Below are 24,010 nucleotides of genomic sequence, written 5' to 3' on the forward strand. Positions count from 1 at the left end.
GGAAGGTCGATTCATCAGTCTTTTTGATTCTACGTATCATACAGTTGTGATTAACTTTATTTCATTCATTGTTTGTGTAATGAACGGGCGATGTGGCGTCTGCAACGCGCGGATCGTCTACTAGCTATTGGAATGCTGGAAAGTGGCAGAAGTCAGCTTTCAGCGGCCAGTACGTTCAACCTTCACAGTCTGTGATTAAGAGATAATTGAACATGTACCAACAAACCCTAAATGTAGACGATCGACCCCGTTCAGGTCGTTCCGGGTCAACGACATGAGTAATGGAAAGATTGATCCGAAACCAGGCTCTACGAAATCGAGCTCAAGCGACGATTCAAATTGCTGCAATCTTTCATCAGCTACTGGAGTACGAATTACGGCTCAGACGATCAGGAATGTCTACATGCAGTTCATCTCGCGGCTCGACGGGGGCGGTCGGGTAGCCTAGTGGTTAAAGCGTTCGCTCGTCACGCCGAAGACCCGGGTTCGGTTCCCGACATGGGTACAATGTGTGAAGCCCATTTCTGGTGTCCCCCGCCGTGATATTGCTGGAACATTGCTAAAAGCGGCGTAAAACCTCACTCACTCACTCACTCACTCACTCACTCACTCACTCACTCACTCACTCCATGCCCTACGGCCATGTGTTGTGCCGCCTCTTACAAATCGTCACATTGCCAACAGACGTCAGTAACGTACACAACGTCGAAACTGGGGTAATCGTAGCTGGTCACGTGTCACGTTTTCATTTTGCATTTGCGTGATTGTGTCTGGCGACGTCGAAATGAACGTCAAGCCTTTGCCAACCTGACACCACGGGGTAGATCGGGTATGGTGTGGGGTGGCATCACTATGACTGTGTGAACCCCTCTCCATATTGTGCAAGGAAGGGTCACTGGACAGAACTATCGGGACAACATGCTGACACCCTTAGTCGACCTTTTTGCAAGGGGTGTGAGTCGAAGTTTTGTCTTTCAGAATGTCAACGCCCGTGCTCATTGTCCACGAACCGTGGATGGCCAGCAATGAGCCCAGGCCTTTGCCCCACTGAACACGACTGGGACATAATAGGGAGACGCGTGTGTCAACGTCAAGGCCACCGACTACGTTGGCTAAACTTAGCCAGGCGCTGCAAAAGGAGTGGGACACCCTCAGATCGCCATTGGGAGATTCATACGCTGTATGCCTGGTCGAGTGAATGTTTGACAAATCGTGGCAGTATTACGCACTACTGATAAAAACTTTGAAATGTCCCATCCTACCCCGATTGTCCTTCAAGATCGTTGGCGGTCATAACATATACTGTCAAAATTCACCAAAGATAATTCGTTCATTATCATACAACTATTACTAGAAAAAAATATCTCTTCAAGTGATTTTCGAGTGTCCCCTACTTTTTTTAGAGTATATGACAAAAACAGTGCAGAGTGAATTATGGAGATCTAAATACCTGAAGACGTATTAGTCATATTAAGGCACAGCACCACGGATAGACTGCGAGTATCAAATACTAGTATCCGTAACACTGGTTTCATCGATGACACCAGCGTTTCGTGTGGCAATCGTTAACACCATCGGTCGCACAGCCTGGGAACTGTTGCAATGTGATAAAGACAAGAAACACTGGAGAGACATGGAAACATTTATAACATGACCGACAAAGCACCATAAGACCATGTGCACGTGTCATTCCTTAGCAACGGTTTTTCAGACGCCATTTTTGACGCCTCGCTAAAATACAAAATACCCCAGTCAACGGCTGTAATTAAATACTTTCGTAAGTAAATGAAATGTTTAATTACCAAAGTAGGAACAAAATACAACGTGTGCGGCTTTATGAGTAGCATCAAACAAACATGGCGGATATGTGTCCGGTATGATGCATGTGTACCGATGGTTGTTCCTTGCACGGGGTTTAGAAGTAGTGAAAATCCAATTCGTAAACCTTCAATATCATCTGATGGCGTTTCTGACTTGTCATCCGACATCTGGCTACTTCTTCCCAACCTGAGGGCAGTAATACTTAACCCCGCCTCCCTCTATTTTGCATGTGCAGCCGTTGACGTGGTAGCCGTTCACGTTGTAGGGAAAGCGGTCAACGAGGGGGCGTCGGCAAACGTTGTTGATGTCCTTACATTTGTATGGATCTGAAAAAGAATCACCACCATGTTTTTACATTAATGACTTTGTCCTGTCAGGATGTTGGTAGTTATAATCCACATCATACCCATCCACATCCTACCCCACTCCCTCCATACTCCCATCCACACCCTACCCCTGTCCCTCCATACACCCATCCATTCCCCACCCCACTCCCTCCATACTCCCATCCATACCCTACCCCGATCCCTCCATACACCCATCCACACCCTACCCCGATCCCTCCATACTCCCATCCATACCCTACCCCACTCCCTCCATACACCCATCCACACCCTACCCCGATCCCTACATACTCCCATCCATACCCTACCCCACTCCCTCCATACTCCCATCCACACCCTACCCCGATCCCTCAATACTCCCATCCATACTCTACCCCACTCCCTCCATACTCCAATCCACACCCTACCCCACTCCCTCCATACTCCCATCCACACCCTACCCCACTCCCTCCATACTCCCATCCATACCCTACCCCACTCCCTCCATACACCCAACCCCGATCCCTCATACAACCATACACACCCTACATCCATACATACCCTGCCCCATCCTGCCCCACCCCTACCATACACACCCTACATCCATACATACTCTGCCCCATCCCGCCCCACCCCTACCATATAACCATACACACCCTACATCCATTCATACCCTGCCCCATCCCGCCCCACCCCTACCATATAACCATACACACCCTACATCCATACATACTCTGCCCCATCCCGCCCCACCCCTACCATATAACCATACACACCCTACATCCATACATACCCTGCCCCATCCCGCCCCACCCCTACCATACAACCATACACACCCTACATCCATTCATACCCTGCCCCATCCCGCCCCACCCCTACCATACACACCCTACATCCATACATACCCTGCCCCATCCCGCCCCACCCCTACCAGACAACCATACACACCCTACATCCATACATACTCTGCCCCATCCCGCCCCACCCCTACCATATAACCATACACACCCTACATCCATACATACTCTGCCCCATCCCGCCCCACCCCTACCATACAACCATACACACCCTACATCCATACATACCCTGCCCCATCCCGCCCCACCCCTACCATACACACCCTACATCCATACATACGCTGCCCAATCCCGCCCCACCCCTACCATACAACCATACACACCCTACATCCATACATACTCTGCCCCATCCCGCCCCACCCCTACCATACACACCCTACATCCATACATACCCTGTCCCATCCCGCCCCACCCCTACCATACACACCCTACATCCATACATACCCTGTCCCATCCCGCCCCACCCCTACCATACAACCATACACACCCTACATCCATACATACCCTGCCCCATCCCGCCCCACCCCTACCATACAACCATACACACCCTACATCCATACATACCCTGCCCCATCCCGCCCCACCCCTACCATACAACCATACACACCCTACATCCATACATACCCTGTCCCATCCCGCCTCACCCCTACCATACACACCCTACATCCATACATACCCTGCCCCATCCCGCCCCACCCCTACCATACAATCATAAACACCCTACATCCATACATACCCTGCCCCATCCCGCCCCACCCCTACCATACAACCATACACACCCTACATCCATACATACTCTGCCCCATCCCGCCCCACCCCTACCATACAACCATACACACCCTACATCCATACATACCCTGTCCCATCCCGCCTCACCCCTACCATACACACCCTACATCCATACATACCCTGCCCCATCCCGCCCCACCCCTACCATACAATCATAAACACCCTACATCCATACATACTCTGCCCCATCCCGCCCCACCCCTACCATACAACCATACACACCCTACATCCATACATACCCTGCCCCATCCCGCCCCACCCCTACCATACACACCCTACATCCATACATACTCTGCCCCATCCCGCCCCACCCCTACCAGACAACCATACACACCCTACATCCATACCCTACCCTGTCCCATCCCGCCCCACCCCTACCATACAACCATACACACCCTACATCCATTCATACCCTGCCCCATCCCGCCCCACCCCTACCATACAACCTTACACACCCTACATCCATTCATACCCTGCCCCATCCCGCCCCACCCCTACCATACAACCATACACACCCTACATCCATTCATACCCTGCCCCATCCCGCCCCAGCCCTACCATACAACCATACACACCCTACATCAATACATACCCTGCCCCATCCCGCCCCTACCCTACCATACAACCATACACACCCTACATCCATACATACCCTGCCCCATCCCGCCCCACCCCTACCATACAATCATACACACCCTATATCCATACATATCTGCCCCATCCCGCCCCACCTCTACCATACAACCATACGCACCCTACATCCATACATACTCTGCCCCATCCACACCCTATTCACCCCACTATCCCACTCCCATCATCACATCGCCAACCCCATCCTCACTTCATCCTCATATTTCCACATCCTCCTCAAATCACCACCCTATCCGCATTTCACCACCCAAACACCACCCACACCACCACCCCACACAACACACCACACACAACACACACACTACCTCTATCCTCACATACCCACTCAATCACCAAACCAATCACCACTCCAATGCTCAAGACAATACAGGGGTATACACCCCTTGAAACAAGCGAGGAAAGGGTGTATGATTTGACCTTTAAGTGGAACGGTATGTGAATATAAGCGGGGGAAATGTACATAGGAAATCTCAGCAAAAATATAGTCCATCCTACCACATGTCTATATCTTAAGCATGTGTTCATGAATCCCTATCAAATAGTGATGATACCAAGTTTTCGCGAAAAGGTGAGTGTAGCCCCACCGTCGGCATCCGTCACAAACACATGCAAAGGAAAATCAAATTTACATCTGAAAAATAAACCCGGGAACATATGGTACAAGTTCGAATGGGGCCTTTTTATCAAATGATATACATACCACTTTGCACGTGCTGAAACACCCCGTTTGCCTGACACTGCATCATGAGACAGCCATTGAATCCTCCTCGCATCGTGCTTCCGATCACGTGGCACCGGTTGTGTTGGTCCAAACATTCTAAAGATCACAGGTGTAACATTTTCAGTTAACATTCACAGGTGTAACTTCGTCAGTAAAACATTCACAGGTGCAACTTCGTCCGTAAAACATTCACAAGTGCAGCTTCATCAGAAAAACATTCACAGGTGCAACTGTGTGTTGCGTTCTCAATAAAACATTCATAGGTGTGATTGTGTCATTTAAACATTTCTCAGGTCATTGACATTGTCGACAGCGCAGGTGTAACTTATACATAAACATTGAAGAAGGCACGGGTTCGATTCCATGAGCAAAGCTCAGGTGGACACGTGTGTTATAATAAAATTTACCATAACATTCCATGAGGCACGTGTGTAACGTATTTAACAGTGTAGAAAACACCTTTGTATTCTAAGAAGACACATGTGTGACGTTGTATTTAGCAGTTTCACTGTGATCATGGTGTCCATCATTAAATTGTTTCCTAGAAGCACAAAACAACCACTGGCATATCTTTGAACATTTAAAGTGAACCCGGAGCTACTTTTGTAATATAAACTCTAAAAGATGGCCATCGAGCGTTCCTCCCAAGCGCTGCGTAATTACAAATCGTGGCTTACATGTCGCGCTAATTTTAGCGTCGCGTTTATCCCCTTGTCATTGGTCCTAACTAGTACTTATAACACTGGTGTGGAGTGACGTAAGGAAATTCCATTGCGACGATATTTGGTCGCGTGTTATTTCTAGGTCTAGCTATTGGGTATCGATCGATGATTACCTTATTAATAAGCAGTCGGAATAACCGAAAAACATGATTGAAGCAAACTATTGATACAACATCTTTCTCAATTCGTCACTGAAGGGTCACTCACTTATTTCAACTGGTTGTGCTGCACCATGTTGGCACTGGTACTTGATGCACGGGTTGTTGTTCATGATGAAGATGGCGCCGTGATTTAACGCTTGTCCTCCCACGGCGCATCCATTTGCCTGGTTTTGAACTGACGTCAAAAACAACATGTTATAAATAGGTTACAAGATGGGTCCCGTTCCACGAAGCGATTTTAGCTCTTAGGTGATAGTAGCTCACATACTTTAACCTAGGTTTGCTATAGTCTTAACACTAAGATCCCTTTGTGCAACGGAGCCCTGACTTCACTTCAGACGGGCTTTAGACTGACTGACAACATTTACATACACGACAGCAGACATAGTTCAACTATTAATGCAAGACCAGCATCTGAACCAGGTATGATGACCTCAAGAATATGTTTGCTTGTTTGTTTGTTTGCTTGCCTGTTTTCTTGTTTGTTTGTTTGTTTGTTTGTTTGTTTGTTATTCCAGCTAAATGACGGCAGTCTGTTGAGTCTGGGCCTGACAATCCAGTGATTGATATCATGGGCACCCACGCAATTCCGAATACGACGACATGAATCAACCAAGTTAGCGAGCCTGACCACCCGATCCCGTTGCTCGTCTCTTACGACAAGAATTGTCGCCATTTACGACAAGCAGAGGTTGCTAAAGACATCCTAACTCATGTCTTGACGGGTTTCGAGTATCTGTAAGCTGACCTCTGCGTCCCCACTGGTTAGGATCACTAGTCTTCTTGGCTCTGTCCACTTCTTGTGGCTTCGTCAGTGCGGGGGTCATCAACAACAGCAGCGACGTCACTGTCAGCAGCATCGTCATCATTGTCGTTATGGTCCAACTGGATGAATCGAAATTAAATCACGTTATATGAGTTTGTTCAGGCAAACACTGTATTTAAGTATTTTTTTATTAATTACAGTCGAACCCCATTATCTCGAACATACTAGCGTGGCCGTATTAAGACATCGAGATACCCGGACATTCGGGATAACGAGGCATGGATATCCAGACAGATCAAGTAACAATACTATAGATACACGGCGATACGACTGCATACACAATAAATTAAGAACACAACACTTGTTTGTGATAGCGAATTGAAATGTATTTCCCTGGCAATGATTAATAACAATTATGTACATTGAACAGCTATCAGAAATTAAATTGGAATTCAATTTCCTGAAGAACTCAATAACTAATATTTTATGGTAACTATTTGAGATATTTTGGAAGTGCAGCTGATTCAAAGAAATGTCATCATATACTGAACAACAAAGGTTCCTGTGACATTGAATAAGATTTAATGCAAAGTTATGTTTTGTACCAAATCTGAAGCAATTTCGGTTTGCAACAGATTAAAGACTCCTGTTAGTGTTAAAATGGTTTAAATTGCCATACTGACTTCAGAAAATGCGTGATTTCATATTTAAAAAAACATGAACATGCCAAAATGTCAATTTTGCAAATCAATAGCGTGTGTGTCCACCTCTGGTTGCGATGCAAGCAACACATCTTCGTCTCATGGAATGGACCAGGCGTCACACAGTCCTGTGGGATATCTGTCCATATCTGCTGGAGCATATTTAATACTTAAACACCTGATGAAATCACTTGTTTATTTTAAGGATTGACTGAGTAATGTTTTTCGGTTCATTGAGGTATGAATCGAAAAACCGATGTGCAAACTGTATGTTATGTACAAAAGTTTCATCAAAATATGTGTTATATAAATCAAAGAAGACAAAAATGTCGAGATTGATAAACATTCCAAGCGTAGGAATACATACCGTGGCGTGACATGAATCAGGTGATTTTTTAAGTTATCCAAAAAACAGCCCACACAGCAATTTTGACCAGGAATTTCCTTCAGAATGCGGGAGTCAACGTCATGGACTGGCCGTCAAGGTCTCCCGACCTCAATCCGATCGAACACGTCTGGGATGCTCTTGGCACAAGTCTGCGCACTCTCCAGAACCAACCACAGAATTTGCAAGATCTTGGCACCATTTTGCAGCAACAATAGCGTCGTCTTCCCAATCATGTGTTCACAAGCATCACAAGGTCCATGCGGAGGCGTGACATGAATCAGCTGATTTTTTAGGTTATCCAAAAAACTTGACACGCCAACAAATCAGAAGCCAATAACTAAGGATCAAAGAAGGATCAAAACTAACTTCATAGGACCTGTCAATCTAGGCAAGAGGCGAGAAGCACGGCAACAGTCAGACTGTTATGAACCGGAACAAATATATGTTTCCGAGAAGGCGGCTTTTTCAAATGACATGGTCAGTTTCCGCCAGATCCAAACATTAGTTCCATGAGAACGGGAAGACACAGTTGGAAATGTGCGGGTTAGAAATGAAACCCAAAGACACGAAACAAAAGTTGTGGAATCGAGGCGAGCGGTTAAAAAAAAGGCGAGCGAGCCTGCACGTTTGCTGTTCCATTCCTTCTCGGCCTTCGGTCTCAAAGGGTAGTTTGGGTTAATGAAAATGCAAGAATGACGCTAAGTGTCCTGTACATGACGATACACGTGAGCAGAAAGGGAATTCCCTCGACTGTAATATTGGAATTCCCCGACATTCCGCAGTGATAAAAGTAGTGTGCCTCGGTGGGCGTGGCTTAATGTTTTACATTCATTGGGAAATGAATGCAATAACACGTGACCAATTCAGGTAATCAGAATGCAGGAATTTCAATGAACACAACGAAATTTTAATTGTATATATATTGAACCAAATTAAAAACTTCAGAATCCTAAAATTTTAACGTTTTGACCAGTTATCATTGTGGGCCCTTATTGTGTATTTAAACAGTAATGGCCACGTATTGTCTTCAGATAACACCCGTGTTTGTGCAGGTGAATCGATCAAAATCATGTGCACAGCACTATAGTGGCAAAAGTGGTTTTTCACGTGCAACTGGTCACGTGGCCATAATACCGCACGTCTTTTCAGCCATACTTGTTGGCAGTCATTAAAAAAAAGAAAAACACAAGAAAACAAAAGTCTTTACGGCCATTTGTCATGCCACGCCTTTCAAATGTGCTACGTGAACGTGCCATCGGCATGTTGCAGACGGGAACGTCCGTAGCTGAAGTCGCAAGGACGATGGGTTGTAGTCGACGGCCTGTTTATGATTTACAGACGCGTTTACAGGAAACGGGTACCACCGCTGACCACGTGGTCACGTGTTACGTCACAGGCAGAGGATCGTCAGATTGTCTTACGTCACCTCCTTAACCGATTTTTGACGGCTACATCAACCAGAAATGAACTGTTTAGGGGTAGACTGAGTGCGCAAACTGTTCGAAACCGTCTGAGAACTGCTCACCTTCAAGCACGACGGCCATACTGCGGGCCGATTCTGACTCAATTACACAGACGTCAACGTCAATTGTGGGCACAGCGACACTTACGATGGACTCAGAGGAATTGGAATCAAGTCGTCTTCAGTGATGAATCCCGATTTTATCTTCGATTTGCTGATGGTAGGGCGAGGGTGTGGAGGCGCCGTCATGAACGTTACGCCCAGTGTTGTGTACAGGAAGTTGACAGATTTCGAGGCGGAAGTGTCATGGTTTCTGTGGCAATGCACGTTCCAGGCTTCTTGTCATCCGTGGCAACCTCAACGCTGCTGCTTACCGCGACCCGGTACTGGCACCAGAACTTCTGCCTTTTATGACAGCACATGGACCCGGTTTGATCTTCCAACACGACAATGCCAGACCCCACACAGCAGGTTTGACAAGGAATTTCCTTCAGAATGCGGGAGTCAACGTCATGGACTGGCCGTCAAGGTCTCCCGACCTCAATCCGATCGAACACGTCTGGGATGCTCCTTGCAAGATCTTGGCACCATTTTGCAGCAACAATGGCGTCGTCTTCCCAATCATGTGTTCACAAGTATCACAAGGTCCACGCGGAGGCGTGACATGAATCAGCTGATTTTTTAAGTTATCCAAAAAGCTTGACACGCCAACAAATCAGAAGCCAAAAACAAAGGATCAAAGAAGGATCAAAACTAACTTCATAGGACCTGTCAATCTAGGCAAGAGGCGAGAAGCACGGCATCAGTCAGACTGTAACGAACCCGTACAAATATATGTTTCCGAGAAGGCGGCTTTTTCAAATGACATGGTCAGTTTCCGCCAGATCCAAACATTAGTCCCATGAGAACGGGAAGACACAGTTGGATATGTGCGGGTTAGAAATGAAACCCAAAGACACGAAACAAAAGTTGTGGAATCGAGGCGAGCGGTTAAAAAAAAGGCGAGCGAGCCTGCACGTTTGCTGTTCCATTCCTTCTCGGCCTTCGGTCTCAAAGGGTAGTTTGGGTTAATGAAAATGCAAGAATGACGCTAAGTGTCCTGTGCATGACGATACACGTGAGCAGAAAGGGAATTCCCTCGACTGTAATATTGGAATTCCCCGACATTCCGCAGTGATAAAAGTAGTGTGCCTCGGTTGGCGTGGCTTAATGTTTTACATTCATTGGGAAATGAATGCAATAACACGTGACCAATTCAGCTAATCAGAATGCAGGAATTTCAATGAACACAACGAGGTTCGTCTATGGCGCCGCGATTCGCTGTGCAGAGTTGCGTCCCCTTAGGCCCGCCAGAAACCTATGATTACGGGTTCAAATCCCGGATTAGGATACGACGAACATGCATCAACCAAGTCAGCGAGTCTGACCAACCGATCCCGTTAGTCGCCTCTTACGACAAGCATAGTCGCATCTTAAGACAAGCATGGGTTGCTGCTGAAGACCTTTTTTTCTTACCCGGAACATCACTGGTGAGTAAAGAGGAGTGACCTAGGCCTACGCAGAAAGCGCTCTATGGTGATTTTTTAAGGGATTGATTAGTTGATTAATTGATTAGTCACCATCTGCATTTATTAATACCATTTTTAAAAACATATTTGCGAAAGCGTGTTTAGAACAAATGAATTTACCTCACGTGTATTACGGATCAAAGGCCAGCATGATGAAAGAAAATCTTCTTCTACCAATGATTTTTTTCCAAACAGACGATTTCACCTCGGCACAATCCATGTTTACGGGGTTGACAGTATGTGGGGTGAAAATGGCCAGATAAGTGAGCCATTATCAACTGGGATCTGAAATCTTGCCATTAAGAACCCTTATCAATTAATAAAATCGTTCTTGTCAGGTGTAAATGGATTGTACGACATATTAATATTGACACAAGATTCAAATAAAAATTATATTCATAATAATAATTGAAACACAAAGACAATATGGGCGTAGTACGATGATGGGCGAAATTGTGTTTTGAAGAAATGGAATTTATGTACGAGTATAAACAATATCCAAACTTTACATTTTCGGTGCAAAAAGTGACAAATACCTTGTGACAGCGTCCGCTTGTAGTAGGTCAGTCGTTGTTGTAATGTTCTGACTTTCAACATCCGTCCCTTATAGCCGTGGGACCTTCTGCCACCTCTAACCTCTGTCTGTGATTATACGCCTACTCACTACGGCGGAAAAGCCTTATTTAGCTAAATATTCCAATTTGTAGATAATTATGAGAAACGATTATATCGTTGGATGACATGCCCTTGAAATGAACATTGATCTTAGCAAATGACTTTTATCGCGTTTAATATTAGCTTAATCATTGGGTTAAATTATTCTCTTTATGTTATTTACAGATATCAGTCAGTCACGGCTGCCACGTTCTCAGATGTCTTCGTAACTCACTGTCATGCGTAGATCGACGCTCATGGTGTCAATCGCTGGATTGTCTGGTCCAGACTCGATTATTTACAGCTCGCCGTCAAATAACTGGAATATTGTTGAGAGCAACAAACAAAGAGGACCGCCTACGCGAAGCTAACGGGCCGTTGTAGCCGAAGTAATGTTCAAAGCGGCGTTAAAACTAAACTCACTCACTCATATACATGTACGTTTCCTTTGTAATCTGTGTACTTTTAACACGCCATGTATAACAATTACGAAGATACAATTGTTTCCCACGCCTTGAGTGGCCACGTCGAGTGCTGTGCGTACTCCACTGTGTATAAGAATAATTCCTGTATAACTTTGTTTAATTTTCAGGTATTTTCATGTCGTTTGATTGACAGGTGGCGATAATTGTTTGAAATATTTCACTTATTTATATAGCGATTAGCGAAGTGATCAACGCGTTCGCTCTTTGCTCCAAAGGCCAGGTTCGAGTTGTGTATGTAATTGTGTCATTTTGTTGCAACCCGATCGTAACCACCGCCACCTGTTGTTCTCTACCTTATTATGGTCGTATCTTATATCACCATTATTGAATTATTGAACTTATGGTCAAACTTACGTTTGGTGAATCCCGGTCTTTTTTTGTTGTCTTTTTGCATGACTTATACATGCATCCCATTCAACATGATCTAGTGTAGTAAATCTACGTTCTATTATGAAAAAAAGAATAGATGGTGAAATAGAACACACTTGATTATCGAAGATGGCCTATCAATGGATCAGTATGTTTCAATTTACATTCTCACCTCCCTGGGGAGTATACACTTTTTTCACAGTCCATATTTTCAATACCAGAGTTTTTCATTCGTGGGAACCGGACTAACCTCGACATTCGGAGAAAATAACGGTAATTAAAGAATGACGCATTGTACTTGTTCACATGCACGTTATGCTATATTACATTAATTGGTGCTACACTGTATTATTTGCTTGTGTGTGCGTGTTTTATTGTCGATTGTAATGCTGTACAAACACTGCAGCAGATTTATTAGCAGGCTAATTATAAGAAACGGGATGTAGATTGAAAAAAAACGTTGTTATATATGATTATGTAGATTTCACCATCACTCATTCCTGCAACAGTTTGTAAATAGCAATCTGTGTAATTTTGTGTAAAAATGAATTCGTTTAATAAGGACTTGGGTAAGAAAAGAATTTGCCACCACATGACCCCTACCGTGTTTGAAATGTGTGCAGGATACCCATCAGCAGTTGTGCGGGCTGTTTTATATTTCTTATTTTAAAAAAAATCATATTAACTATGTTGTGTTGTTGCTATGTTGTTTTGCTATGTCGTTTTATGCAGCCATGTTGTGTTGTGTTGTGGTGCCATGTTGTGTAGTGCTGCTATGTTGTGATGTGCTGTTCTCCTGTGTCGTTTTGCTATCTTGTGTTGTACTGCTGTGTTGTGCTGCTACGTTGTATTGTGTTGTTCTACTGTGCTGTGCTGCTACGTTGTGTTGTACTGGAACATTGTATTGTGCTGTTCTACTGTGTTGTGCTGCTACGTTGTATTGTTCTGCTCTACTGTGTTGTACTGGAACATTGTATTGTGCTGTACTACTGTGTTGTGCTGCTACGTTGTATTGTGCTGCTCTACTGTGTTGTACTGGAACATTGTATTGTGCTGTTCTACTGTGTTGTGCTGCTACGTTGTATTGTGCTGTTCTACTCTGCTGTGCTGCTACGTTGTGTTGTGCTGTTCTACTGTGTTGTGCTGGAACGTTGTATTGTGCTGTTCTACTGTGTTGTGCCGGAACGTTGTGTTGTGCTGTTCTACTGTGTTGTGCTGCTACGTTGTATTGTGCTGTTCTACTGTGTTGTGCTGCTACGTTGTGTTGTGCTGGAACGTTGTGTTGTACTGGAACGTTGTGTTGTGCTGCTACGATGTCAATTTTTCCTTTTCTAGTTTCCAACTACAACTTTGTTCAACAGAGATGACAGTGGCAGCGTAATGATGTGGGGGATCCCGTATTGCTATGTAACGTTGCTATGCTATGTTGTGTTGCTATATGTGTACAGCGTTGAGTATAGAGATATATGTTGCACTGAACTGATGGGAGAGTCAATCTCATTAAAATCAGACCTTAGTTCTCGCTACCGCTAAACAAAGATCTGACGACATCCCATTAGGGGTCACGTCAGAACGACCTTTCTTTCGACCAATCAGAGCGTCACTTACCAGATCATGAAAGTGACAGTCGGAATGTGATTTCTAATCATACAACCTCGAAAACATTAACACGGGATATTCCGAACGATAGTTACGAGTTTAACGACTGAATCCATACAATCTAGACCATCTATTTACCATTCCAGAATGTTCTTTTGTTCAGCTTCAAATTTGTAATCGAGAATTTGTCAAAATATGTTTCGAAGCGTAGTTGTCAATTTGAAATTAGTGCCGTAAAGCACGAGAAAGCTGCCTTCTGATTGGTCATTCCATTGGTCGGTCAAAGTTCGCGCAAGGTCGGTCTCACGTGACCCGTAATTGGATGTCCTCAGATCTTTGTTTAGCGGTAGCGAGAACTAAGATCTGATTTTAATGAGATAGTGGGAGAGTCAACAGAGATGGCAATGGCAGCCTTATGATGTGGGGGATCCCGTGTTGCTATGTTGCGTTGCTATGCTATGTTGTGTTGCTATATGTGTACAGCGTTGAGTATAGAGATTGATGTTGCACTGAACTGATGGGAGAGTCAACAGAGATGACAATGGCAGCGTAATGATGTGGGGGATCCCGTGTTGCAATGTTGCGTTGCTATGCTATGTTGTGTTGCTATATGTGTACAGCGTTGAGTAAAGAGATTGATGTTGCACTGAACTGATGGGAGAGTCAACAGAGATGACAATGGCAGCGTAATGATGTGGGGGATCCCGTGTTGCTATGTTGCGTTGCTATGCTATGTTGTGTTGCTATATGTGTACAGCGTTGAGTATAGAGATTGATGTTGCACTGAACTGATGGGAGAGTCAACAGAGATGACAATGGCAGCGTAATGATGTGGGGGATCCCGTGTTGCAATGTTGCGTTGCTATGCTATGTTGTCTTGCTATATGTGTACAGCGTTGAGTATAGAGATTGATGTTGCACTGAACTGATGGGAGAGTCAACAGAGATGACAATGGCAGCGTAATGATGTTGGAGATTCTCATCCTAACGTAGAACAAAATAGTACCAGGCACTGTGACAACCGGGGGCGGTCGGGTAGCCTAGTGGTTAAGGCGTTCGCTCGTCACGCCGAAGACCCGGGATCGAATCCCGACATGGGTACAATGTGTGAAGCCCATTTCTGGTGTCCCCCGCCGTGATATTGCTGGAATATTGCTAAAAGCGGCGTAAAACCAAACTCACTTACTCACTCACTCACTGTGACAACCGAAAGTTGTTCTGATGAAATCCTACTGCCTACAGAGTTCTCGTGATTTAGGTATTGTCGTGTTCAGTGCAATAGCTTCATACTGGACACGTGGTCACTGTTGTCCTGTGTCAGTGTTGCAATATGTAAACACTCATCAAGCTTTTGGATGTGCAATAAATGTTTTTCTTCGCACACCCAAATTTCGTTTGTAGGAGTATATATGGATTTGACATTTTACAGCAAAAAGAACTGTTTTTAACTGATTTATGATTTTACATCGTGATCACGATTATGAAACAGCTCATTCTATTAGCCTTACTTGTGGGATTCGGTGATAATTACACGTTTCTAATAAGTTCACTTGATCAGTCGTCTTGACAATGAATAACAAAAACACACTTTGTGGCTGAGATGGAATAATTTGTTATAGAATTACAACTACGGTTAGATACAGGGTGCCTTCGTGCTTGCTAATTCTGTACATCGGCTTATGGATGCGTTTATCTGACTGACTTCCTCCCATCTTATTACAAAATGTTCAGCATGAACCTGCGAAGCCGTTTTACTTTATTTCACAAATGGCGACTGAACAATATCGCCATATCGTGCCGCATCATGTTATCGCCATGTCGTGTGGTTTTATCGCAATGTCGTTGCATGTTCACCCGATGTTGTGTCTTGCTATCGCCATGTCGTGTCGTGTTATCGCAATGTCGTTGCATGGTATCGCCATGTCGTTTCTGTCTGCATCGCAATATCGCTATATCGTGTCGTGCTATCGCTTTGTCGCGATATCGCGTGGATATCTCAAGGCGATATTGCAATGGCCCTAGTCAACCACCATAATTGTGAGACAAGCCAAATGATGGTTGGTTGGTTTGTTGTTTAACGCCGCACTCAGCAATATTCCAGCTATATGACGGCGGTCTGTAAATAATCGAGTCTGGACCAGACAATCCAGTGATTGATATCATGAGCATCGATCCACCCAATTGGGATCGATGACATGCATCAACTAAGTCAGCGAGCCTGACCACCTGATCCCGTTCGTTGCCTTTTACGACAAGCATATAGACAAGCCGAATGAGCTCTCGAGGAACATGTGTTACTCTGGGATATACGTGTGGCTTACGGAAAGATGCGAATGGTTATGAAAATAAAGCGAAAAAACCCTTTCCATTTCCACCAGGACACCAGGTGTTCGCGAAAAGGTGAGCGTATCCTGTCCCACCGGTGGCATCCGTCACAAACACATGCAATAGCAAGACAATTGTTCACCTGAAAACACACGGGAACATAATTATGACACAAGTCAAAATAGGGAATTGCATCGGACATAATTTTTGTGACTGATGCAATCTCATTAAATCAAATCTTAGTTCTCGCTATCGCTAAATAAAGATCTGAGGACATCCCATTACGGGCGAGACTGCCTCCCGTGGTCTAGAGGTTGAGCGTCCACTCGGAGAGCGAAAGGTCCGGGGTTCGATCCCCGGCCGCGTCATACCAAAAGACGTTAAAAGATGTTACTTGTTGTTACCCTGTCTGGCGCTCGGCATTAAGGGGCTAAAACAAGGACTGGTCGGCTCGGAGTCAGTATACTGCGGCCCGTACGACTCTCGTTTCCGTGGGATACACATTATAACGAAGGAGGCGTTGCACAGTACGTGGGAAGCAATGCCATACAATCACAACCATATATTAGACATTCCGGAATGTTCGTTTGTTCAGTTTTCAAAAATCTTAATCGATAACTGTCTCAATATATTTTTCAAGCGTAGTCTGAAATGGAAGTCGCCAGGTTGAAACGAGTGCCGTAAAGCTCGACAAAGATGCTTTCTAATTGGCTGATATCGACTTTCAGTGGTCGGTCAAAGTTCGCGAAAGGTCGTTCTGACGTGACCCGTAATGGGATGTCCTCAGATCTTTGTTTAGCGGCAGCGAAAACTTAGATCTGATTTAAATCAGATTTGTGACTGATGCGTCAAATTTGGAAATGTCCTCCACATGTCTACCATAAACCTTTTCTGAAAGCTTTACTGAGGCCTTGAATGTTGTAACCTTGATAAAAAACACTGAGCAAGAGTCGTATGACGCTCTTTGAAATGTTGGTAGAAGGAGCATGTTCGATTGTATCTCAAAATGTGTGAAATGTAAACACGAAAAGCTGAAGCTGCTGGAATATTTCTCGACTTGAAGGGTAAGTTGACTATTGGAAAGTAGAAGTCATCCCCCTTGCCATACAGTCTTGTGGGGAGTGTTTTGTCATTGAATGAAAGGAATAGCTAGCTGAGCCCTGAGTGAAGGAAGCACTCGTAACTGACCCTTTGGATCAGTTTGGACCTCGGGATTGATGAGGGTGAGGTGAATTGCGTTCAAGCGTTCACGATTTTTGCCCTTATATAGCAACCCCAAACAGATATGTCTCCGTGTCCCATCGACATGTGCTCTATATACCACCACAGGGAGTCTCTGCTGTACTTCTGGGTGACAGAGGTTCGGTCGTCTAAGGCGCCACAACTGGCTGTGCAGAGATGCGGGCTAGAGTGTTATGATGGTGGGTTTGAATCCCAGATTAGCTATGATTATGTTTCTTGGTTTGTATGTTCCATGCTCCTGCTTGTGGGTTTCACCAAATGAGTAACGAATACAACGTGAAACACTTGTCCTTCCCCCAACTTAAAGCTAACTTGCCGTAATATGAATGAAATACTGTTAGGAGACGCAACACGTCACACAAAACTCACTCGGTTATTCACTACGTCGTCACTTCGTTGAAACGGCGTCAAAATAGCACAGTGTGTAACCATCTAAGTAGCTTCGATTGGTGTGAGGTGAAATGGGGTTTAACGTGGCGTCCAAGTGTATTGCAGTTATAAAGCGACGTGCATGCATGTGTGTGTGTGTGTGTGTGTGCGTGTGTGTGTGCGTGTGTGTGTGCGTGTGTGTGCTCTCTGTGTTTGTGTGCTGTTATGTTTATACACAGTTTCCTGACTCCGAGTCGACCAGTCTTTATTTTATCCACTGTCGAGCAACAGGCAGGGTAACAACAAGTACCATAATTTGAACGTCTTGTATGACATCTTTCAGGACGAGGCGGCCGCGTCATACCAAAAGACGTTACAAGATGGTACTTGTTATTGCCCTATCAGGCGCTCGGCCTCAATGAGATATGACAAGGATGGTCGGCTTGGAGTCAGTATAGTGTGCCTGAATGGGGTATTCATGTTAAACTGCGGCATGGTGACCACAGTGGGCTAGCACTATAAATCGGCATCAGTCCAGACTAGAGCAAGCACACACACACGCACGCACGCACGCACGCGCGTGTGCAAGCATATTTAAAAGTGCAATAATCTTGGACGCGACGTTAAACCCCATTTCACCACACTTTCTGTACGACATAGCCGTAAACAAGGTGCAGGTCGTTGTTATCGTACTGTTCTGTTTTGTTTTGTTTGCTGGAATATTGCTGAGTGCGGCGTTAAACACGCCGCACTCAGCAATATTCAAGCAATATGACGGCGGTCTGTAAACAATCGAGTCTGGACCAGACAATCCAGTGATTGACATCATAAGCATTGATCCACGCAACTGGGATACGATGACATGCATCAACCAAGACAGCAAGCCTGACTACCCGATCCCGTTAGTCGCCTCTTACTGACAAACACAATAGCCTTTTGTTCTGAGTGTGTGAGCCCCGGATGTAATGTTTCTGCGAAAGCGTTCATGCGGGGCCTCGCTGACGCCGTGGTTTTAACTGTAATACTGTTCAAAGAGGCGTTAAACCAAACTCGCTCACTTAAAGTTGAATTTAAACACACTAAATTTCAGTCCCTTGTTGGGAATCCAGGTCAGAATAGGTCTCCAGCTCCTAGCTATGATCGTGAAAAGAACAGCCTAAAATATGGATCACCAGCCACTGTTTTGCGTGACACAGACTCCGCTCTCTGCAGGCCGCCGTCATGTAGCTTGGGGTTTGCTGATTGCGTCGTAGATTAAAAAAATCTATGAAAAAAATCGATTTTTTTTTTTTTTCAGTAATCAATGTCCCAACCATAGGAACCAGAAGTATGTACATGCATCTGTCAGAGATCCTGCAACCTGAGAAGGATGACTTCATACTCTCGACACCAGAAGAATAGACTACCAGACTAAGAATGGAATATATAATTTTGATAGACACAAGCAACTACATGTAAACTGAAAAGGAGACCCAGTAGGTTGGGATATTCAAAACCTGTCGAAAATCTAGTCTTGATTCATTTGGAGCTATTGGATTATAGTAAGGGATGGGCGGAGAGGAAAACGACATGGTTCAGGGACTGGGAAACAGACAACCAGAAGAGCAGCATCTCAGCCGACCTTGGTGTGTTGTTAGCAACCAGATAAAAACGAACAAACACCGCAGTCATTAAGCTGGAAACACGTATTATCAACTGTCAACAAATAGCGACAAACAGTGTTTTGCTCTCGTGCACCACTCAAAGTAAATTCCTTCACGCAATGAGCATTGAACCAGGGAGTTTAATTTGAAGGGACTGAACGACCCTAACAATACTTTTAAATGTTCAAAATAAAGTATTTTCTTACATTAGGTCTTAGTATTTTGTAAGAAGTCCACCTCGGAAAATCGTCCAATTTTCTAAATCTTCAAATGAATGGATGTAACATATTTGTGAGAGATGAATATTGTTTTACGCCTTAATTTCCTAACTATCTCACAACGGTATGTACATAATCGAGCTTGGACAAGGATAGATGAACAACGATAATCGCTGTCGGGGAACGATGACACACCATCAGTCCAGGTCCTTCTTTTTGATAGTTGGTTTATACGATGACACACGACACACAATCAGGCCAGGACCTTCTTTTTTAATAGTTGGTTTATACGATGACATACCATCAGGCCAGGTCCTTCTTTTTTAATAGTTGGTTTATACGATGACACACCATCAGGCCAGGACCTTCTTTTTTAATAGTTGGTTTATACGATGACACACCATAAGTCCAGGTCCTTCTTTTTTAATAGTTGGTTTATACGATGACACACCATAAGTCCAGGTCCTTCTTTTTTAATAGTTGGTTTATACGATGACACACCATCAGGCCAGGTCCTTCTTTTTTAATAGTTGGTTTATACGATGACACACCATCAGGCCAGGACCTTCTTTTTTAATAGTTGGTTTATACGATGACACACCATCAGGCAAGGTCCTTCTTTTTTAATAGTTGGTTTATACGATGACACACCATCAGGCAAGGTCCTTCTTTTTTAATAGTTGGTTTATACGATGACGCACCATCAGGCACGGACATTCTTTGTTAATAGTTGGTTTATACTATGACACACAATCAGGCCAGGACCTTCTTTTTTAATAGTTGGTTTATACGATGACGCACCATCAGGCCAGGACCTTCTTTTTTAATAGTTGGTTTATACGATGACACACCATCAGGCCAGGACCTGGGGGGATAGTTTGAGCCTGGTATAACAGAATCGGCTATAGAATAGGGGGAGTAGTTTGAGCCTGATATGAAAGAATCGGATATAGAATAGGGGGAGTAGTTTGAGCCTGATATGAAAGAATCGGATAAAGAATAGGGGGAGTAGCTTGATCCTGATACTCAAGAATCGGATATAGAATAGGGAGAGTAGTTTGAGCCTGATATAAAAGAATCGGATATAGAATAGGGGAGTAGTTTGAGCCTGATATCAAAGAATCGGATATAGAATAGGGGGAGTAGTTTGAGCCTGATATAAAAGAATCGGATATAGAATAGGGGAGTAGTTTGAGCCTGATTTCAAAGAATCGGATATAGAATAGGGGGAGTAGCTTGATCCTGATACTCAAGAATCGGATATAGAATAGGGGGAGTAGTTTGAGCCTGATATGAAAGAATCGGATATAGATTAGGGGGAGTAGTTTGAGCCTGATATAAAAGAATCGGATATAGAATAGGGGGAGTAGTTTGAGCCTGATATCAAAGAATCGGATATAGAATAGAGGGAGTAGTTTGAGCCTGATATGAAAGAATCGGATATAGAATAGGGGGAATAGTTTGTGCCTGATATTAAACATTTCATTTGGAATAGGGGGAGTAGTTTGAGCCTGATACTCAAGAATCGGATATAGAACAGGGGGAGAAGTTTGAACCTGATACTCAAGAATCGGATATAGAACAGGGGGAGTAGTTTGAGCCTGATATAAAAGAATCGGATATAGAATAGGGGAGTAGTTTGAGCCTGATATCAAAGAATCGGATATAGAATAGGGGGAGTAGTTTGAGCCTGATTTCAAAGAATCGGATATAGAATAGGGGGAGTAGCTTGATCCTGATACTCAAGAATCGGATATAGAATAGGGGGAGTAGTTTGAGCCTGATATAAAAGAATCGGATATAGATTAGGGGGAGTAGTTTGAGCCTGATATAAAAGAATCGGATATAGAATAGGGGGAGTAGTTTGAGCCTGATATGAAAGAATCGGATAAAGAATAGGGGGAGTAGCTTGATCCTGATACTCAAGAATCGGATATAGAATAGGGAGAGTAGTTTGAGCCTGATATAAAAGAATCGGATATAGAATAGGGGGAGTAGTTTGAGCCTGATATAAAAGAATCGGATATAGAATAGGGGGAGTAGTTTGAGCCTGATTTCAAAGAATCGGATATAGAATAGGGGGAGTAGCTTGATCCTGATACTCAAGAATCGGATATAGAATAGGGGGAGTAGTTTGAGCCTGATATAAAAGAATCGGATATAGATTAGGGGGAGTAGTTTGAGCCTGATATAAAAGAATCGGATATAGAATAGGGGGAGTAGTTTGAGCCTGATATCAAAGAATCGGATATAGAATAGAGGGAGTAGTTTGAGCCTGATATGAAAGAATCGGATATAGAATAGGGGGAATAGTTTGTGCCTGATATTAAACATTTCATTTGGAATAGGGGGAGTAGTTTGAGCCTGATACTCAAGAATCGGATATAGAACAGGGGGAGAAGTTTGAACCTGATACTCAAGAATCGGATATAGAACAGGGGGAGTAGTTTGAGCCTGATATCAAAGAATCGGATATAGAATATGGGGGGGGGGGGGGGGGGGGGGGGGGGGGGTAGTTTGAGCCTGATACTCAAGAATTGGATGTAGAACACAGGGAGTATTCTCAAAATAAATGATTGGTTAAGAAAAGTATAGTGATTTAAGAGAGGCACCTGGAGTCCTTCCAATTAAAGTTAAATATATAACTGAATTAAAATAACTGGGACTAAAACATCTGACACACAATATTGGGGATTGTTCTTTAACTTTCATTTCAGAATAGAAAATGAGGAAGATGGATTGAAAACCTTTATAATACAAGATATCTTTGATCTTTTCTGTAATCATTTTAATTCAAAACAAGGGGAGTCATTTGGGCCCGGTAGGGTAGTTTTGCTTGTCGTTAGAGGCGACTAACGGGATCGGGTGGTCTGGCTCGCCGACTTGGTTTATGCATGTCATCGTATCCCAATTGCGTGGATCGATGATCATGTCAATCACTGGAATAGCTGGTCCTGACTGGATTGTTTGCAGACCGCCGTCATATAGCTGAAATATTGCTGTGCGGTGTTAAACAACAAACAATCGATCAACTAATAATTGGTTTACGGATTCTGAATCTCAAAAACGGCCGATGGGCGAAGTAACCTAAAATGAAACTGGTCAATTATTTTTTGTTTATTTCTGAAATGGCATAGGTTCGGTAACATGAGGGGCAAAATATAAAATTAAATTCTGTATTTCTTTTTTATGTAATGTGTTTAAATTTTTTGGGGAAATTATTGTGTTTATTTTTGAAAGAATACACACTGATTGGTGTACCAGTTTAGCCATGAATAGCATATGAGACATTTAAAATACCTTAAGCATGTACCACGTCAGACAGGGCTTTAATAAAAAAAAGACTAAAATGATGTCCAAAATGGCATTAAACCCCTATTAGATATTCATTTATCATTCTCGATGGATATGGGGGGGGGGGGGGGGGGGGGGGGTGTGTGTTGTTGTTGTTTGCGGATTTGGATTTTACGCCATTTTTAGAAATACCAGCGGTGGACGCCAGAAATTGGTTTCACGCATAATACCCATGTCGGGAATAGAACACGGGCCTGCCGTGTGACGAGCGGATGTCTTAACCACATGACTTCCCCAACGCCCATCTTAAACCAAAGAAATGTATTAATAATTATTAGGCATTAGTCAATTATTTGTTAATACCACACCAAGGGTCTAAAAAATAAGATAACACGTCCAAATGATTAATTTTAGTTATTTAAAGTGAGCAAACTTTCGCAATCAGAACAATTTATCGGCAACTGGTGAGGGCATTTGATGGAATTCGACGACATGTAGATTCGAACGAGGGTGTGTGTAATTCCTTTATCTCTCTAGTGGCAGCTACTTCGAGTATTATTACATTAAATTAATCAAGCCAATTTGTCACGACCGATTGCGTTTACACAATGTATCAGTCGCGTGTGATTTCTAAGCGTTCGATTGAATTAACTCTGCTTCTATTGCGATAAACAAAGGTCACGACCATTTGATCACATTCTGATATATGTGCAGTGTAGTGTAGATCTCTACTTGTTTCCAAGAGCTAATAAATGTGTAACGCGTATTTCTTCCCGCCATAATTCCAGTTCCTTGGTCTTAAATGTTATGTATATTTGTATGAAGAGTGTTGAATAAGGCCTCAATGGCAGCCAGCCAGTCAGCATCTGGTTTGTTGCCGGA

At 43.9% G+C, this 24,010-nt stretch overlaps 1 protein-coding gene across 1 annotated transcript; it reads right to left on the reverse strand.

Annotated features, from left to right (window-relative positions):
• Positions 1-1,630: 1,630 nt before the first annotated feature.
• Positions 1,631-11,587, reverse strand: LOC124134268. The gene is made up of 5 exons (XM_046498994.2): positions 11,467-11,587; positions 6,794-6,930; positions 6,092-6,220; positions 5,142-5,258; positions 1,631-2,147 (listed from the first exon to the last, which is right to left on the reverse strand). Exons 2-5 carry the CDS (start codon positions 6,912-6,914, stop codon positions 1,993-1,995), a joined length of 522 nt encoding a protein of 173 aa, XP_046354950.2. The 5' UTR covers positions 6,915-6,930; positions 11,467-11,587; the 3' UTR covers positions 1,631-1,992.
• Between the last annotated feature and the right edge of the window lie 12,423 nt (positions 11,588-24,010).

This window comes from Haliotis rufescens, unplaced genomic scaffold (genome assembly GCF_023055435.1).
Source record: "Haliotis rufescens isolate VD_foot unplaced genomic scaffold, xgHalRufe1.0.p SCAF_11, whole genome shotgun sequence".
Classification (NCBI taxonomy): Eukaryota; Metazoa; Mollusca; class Gastropoda; order Lepetellida; family Haliotidae; genus Haliotis; species Haliotis rufescens.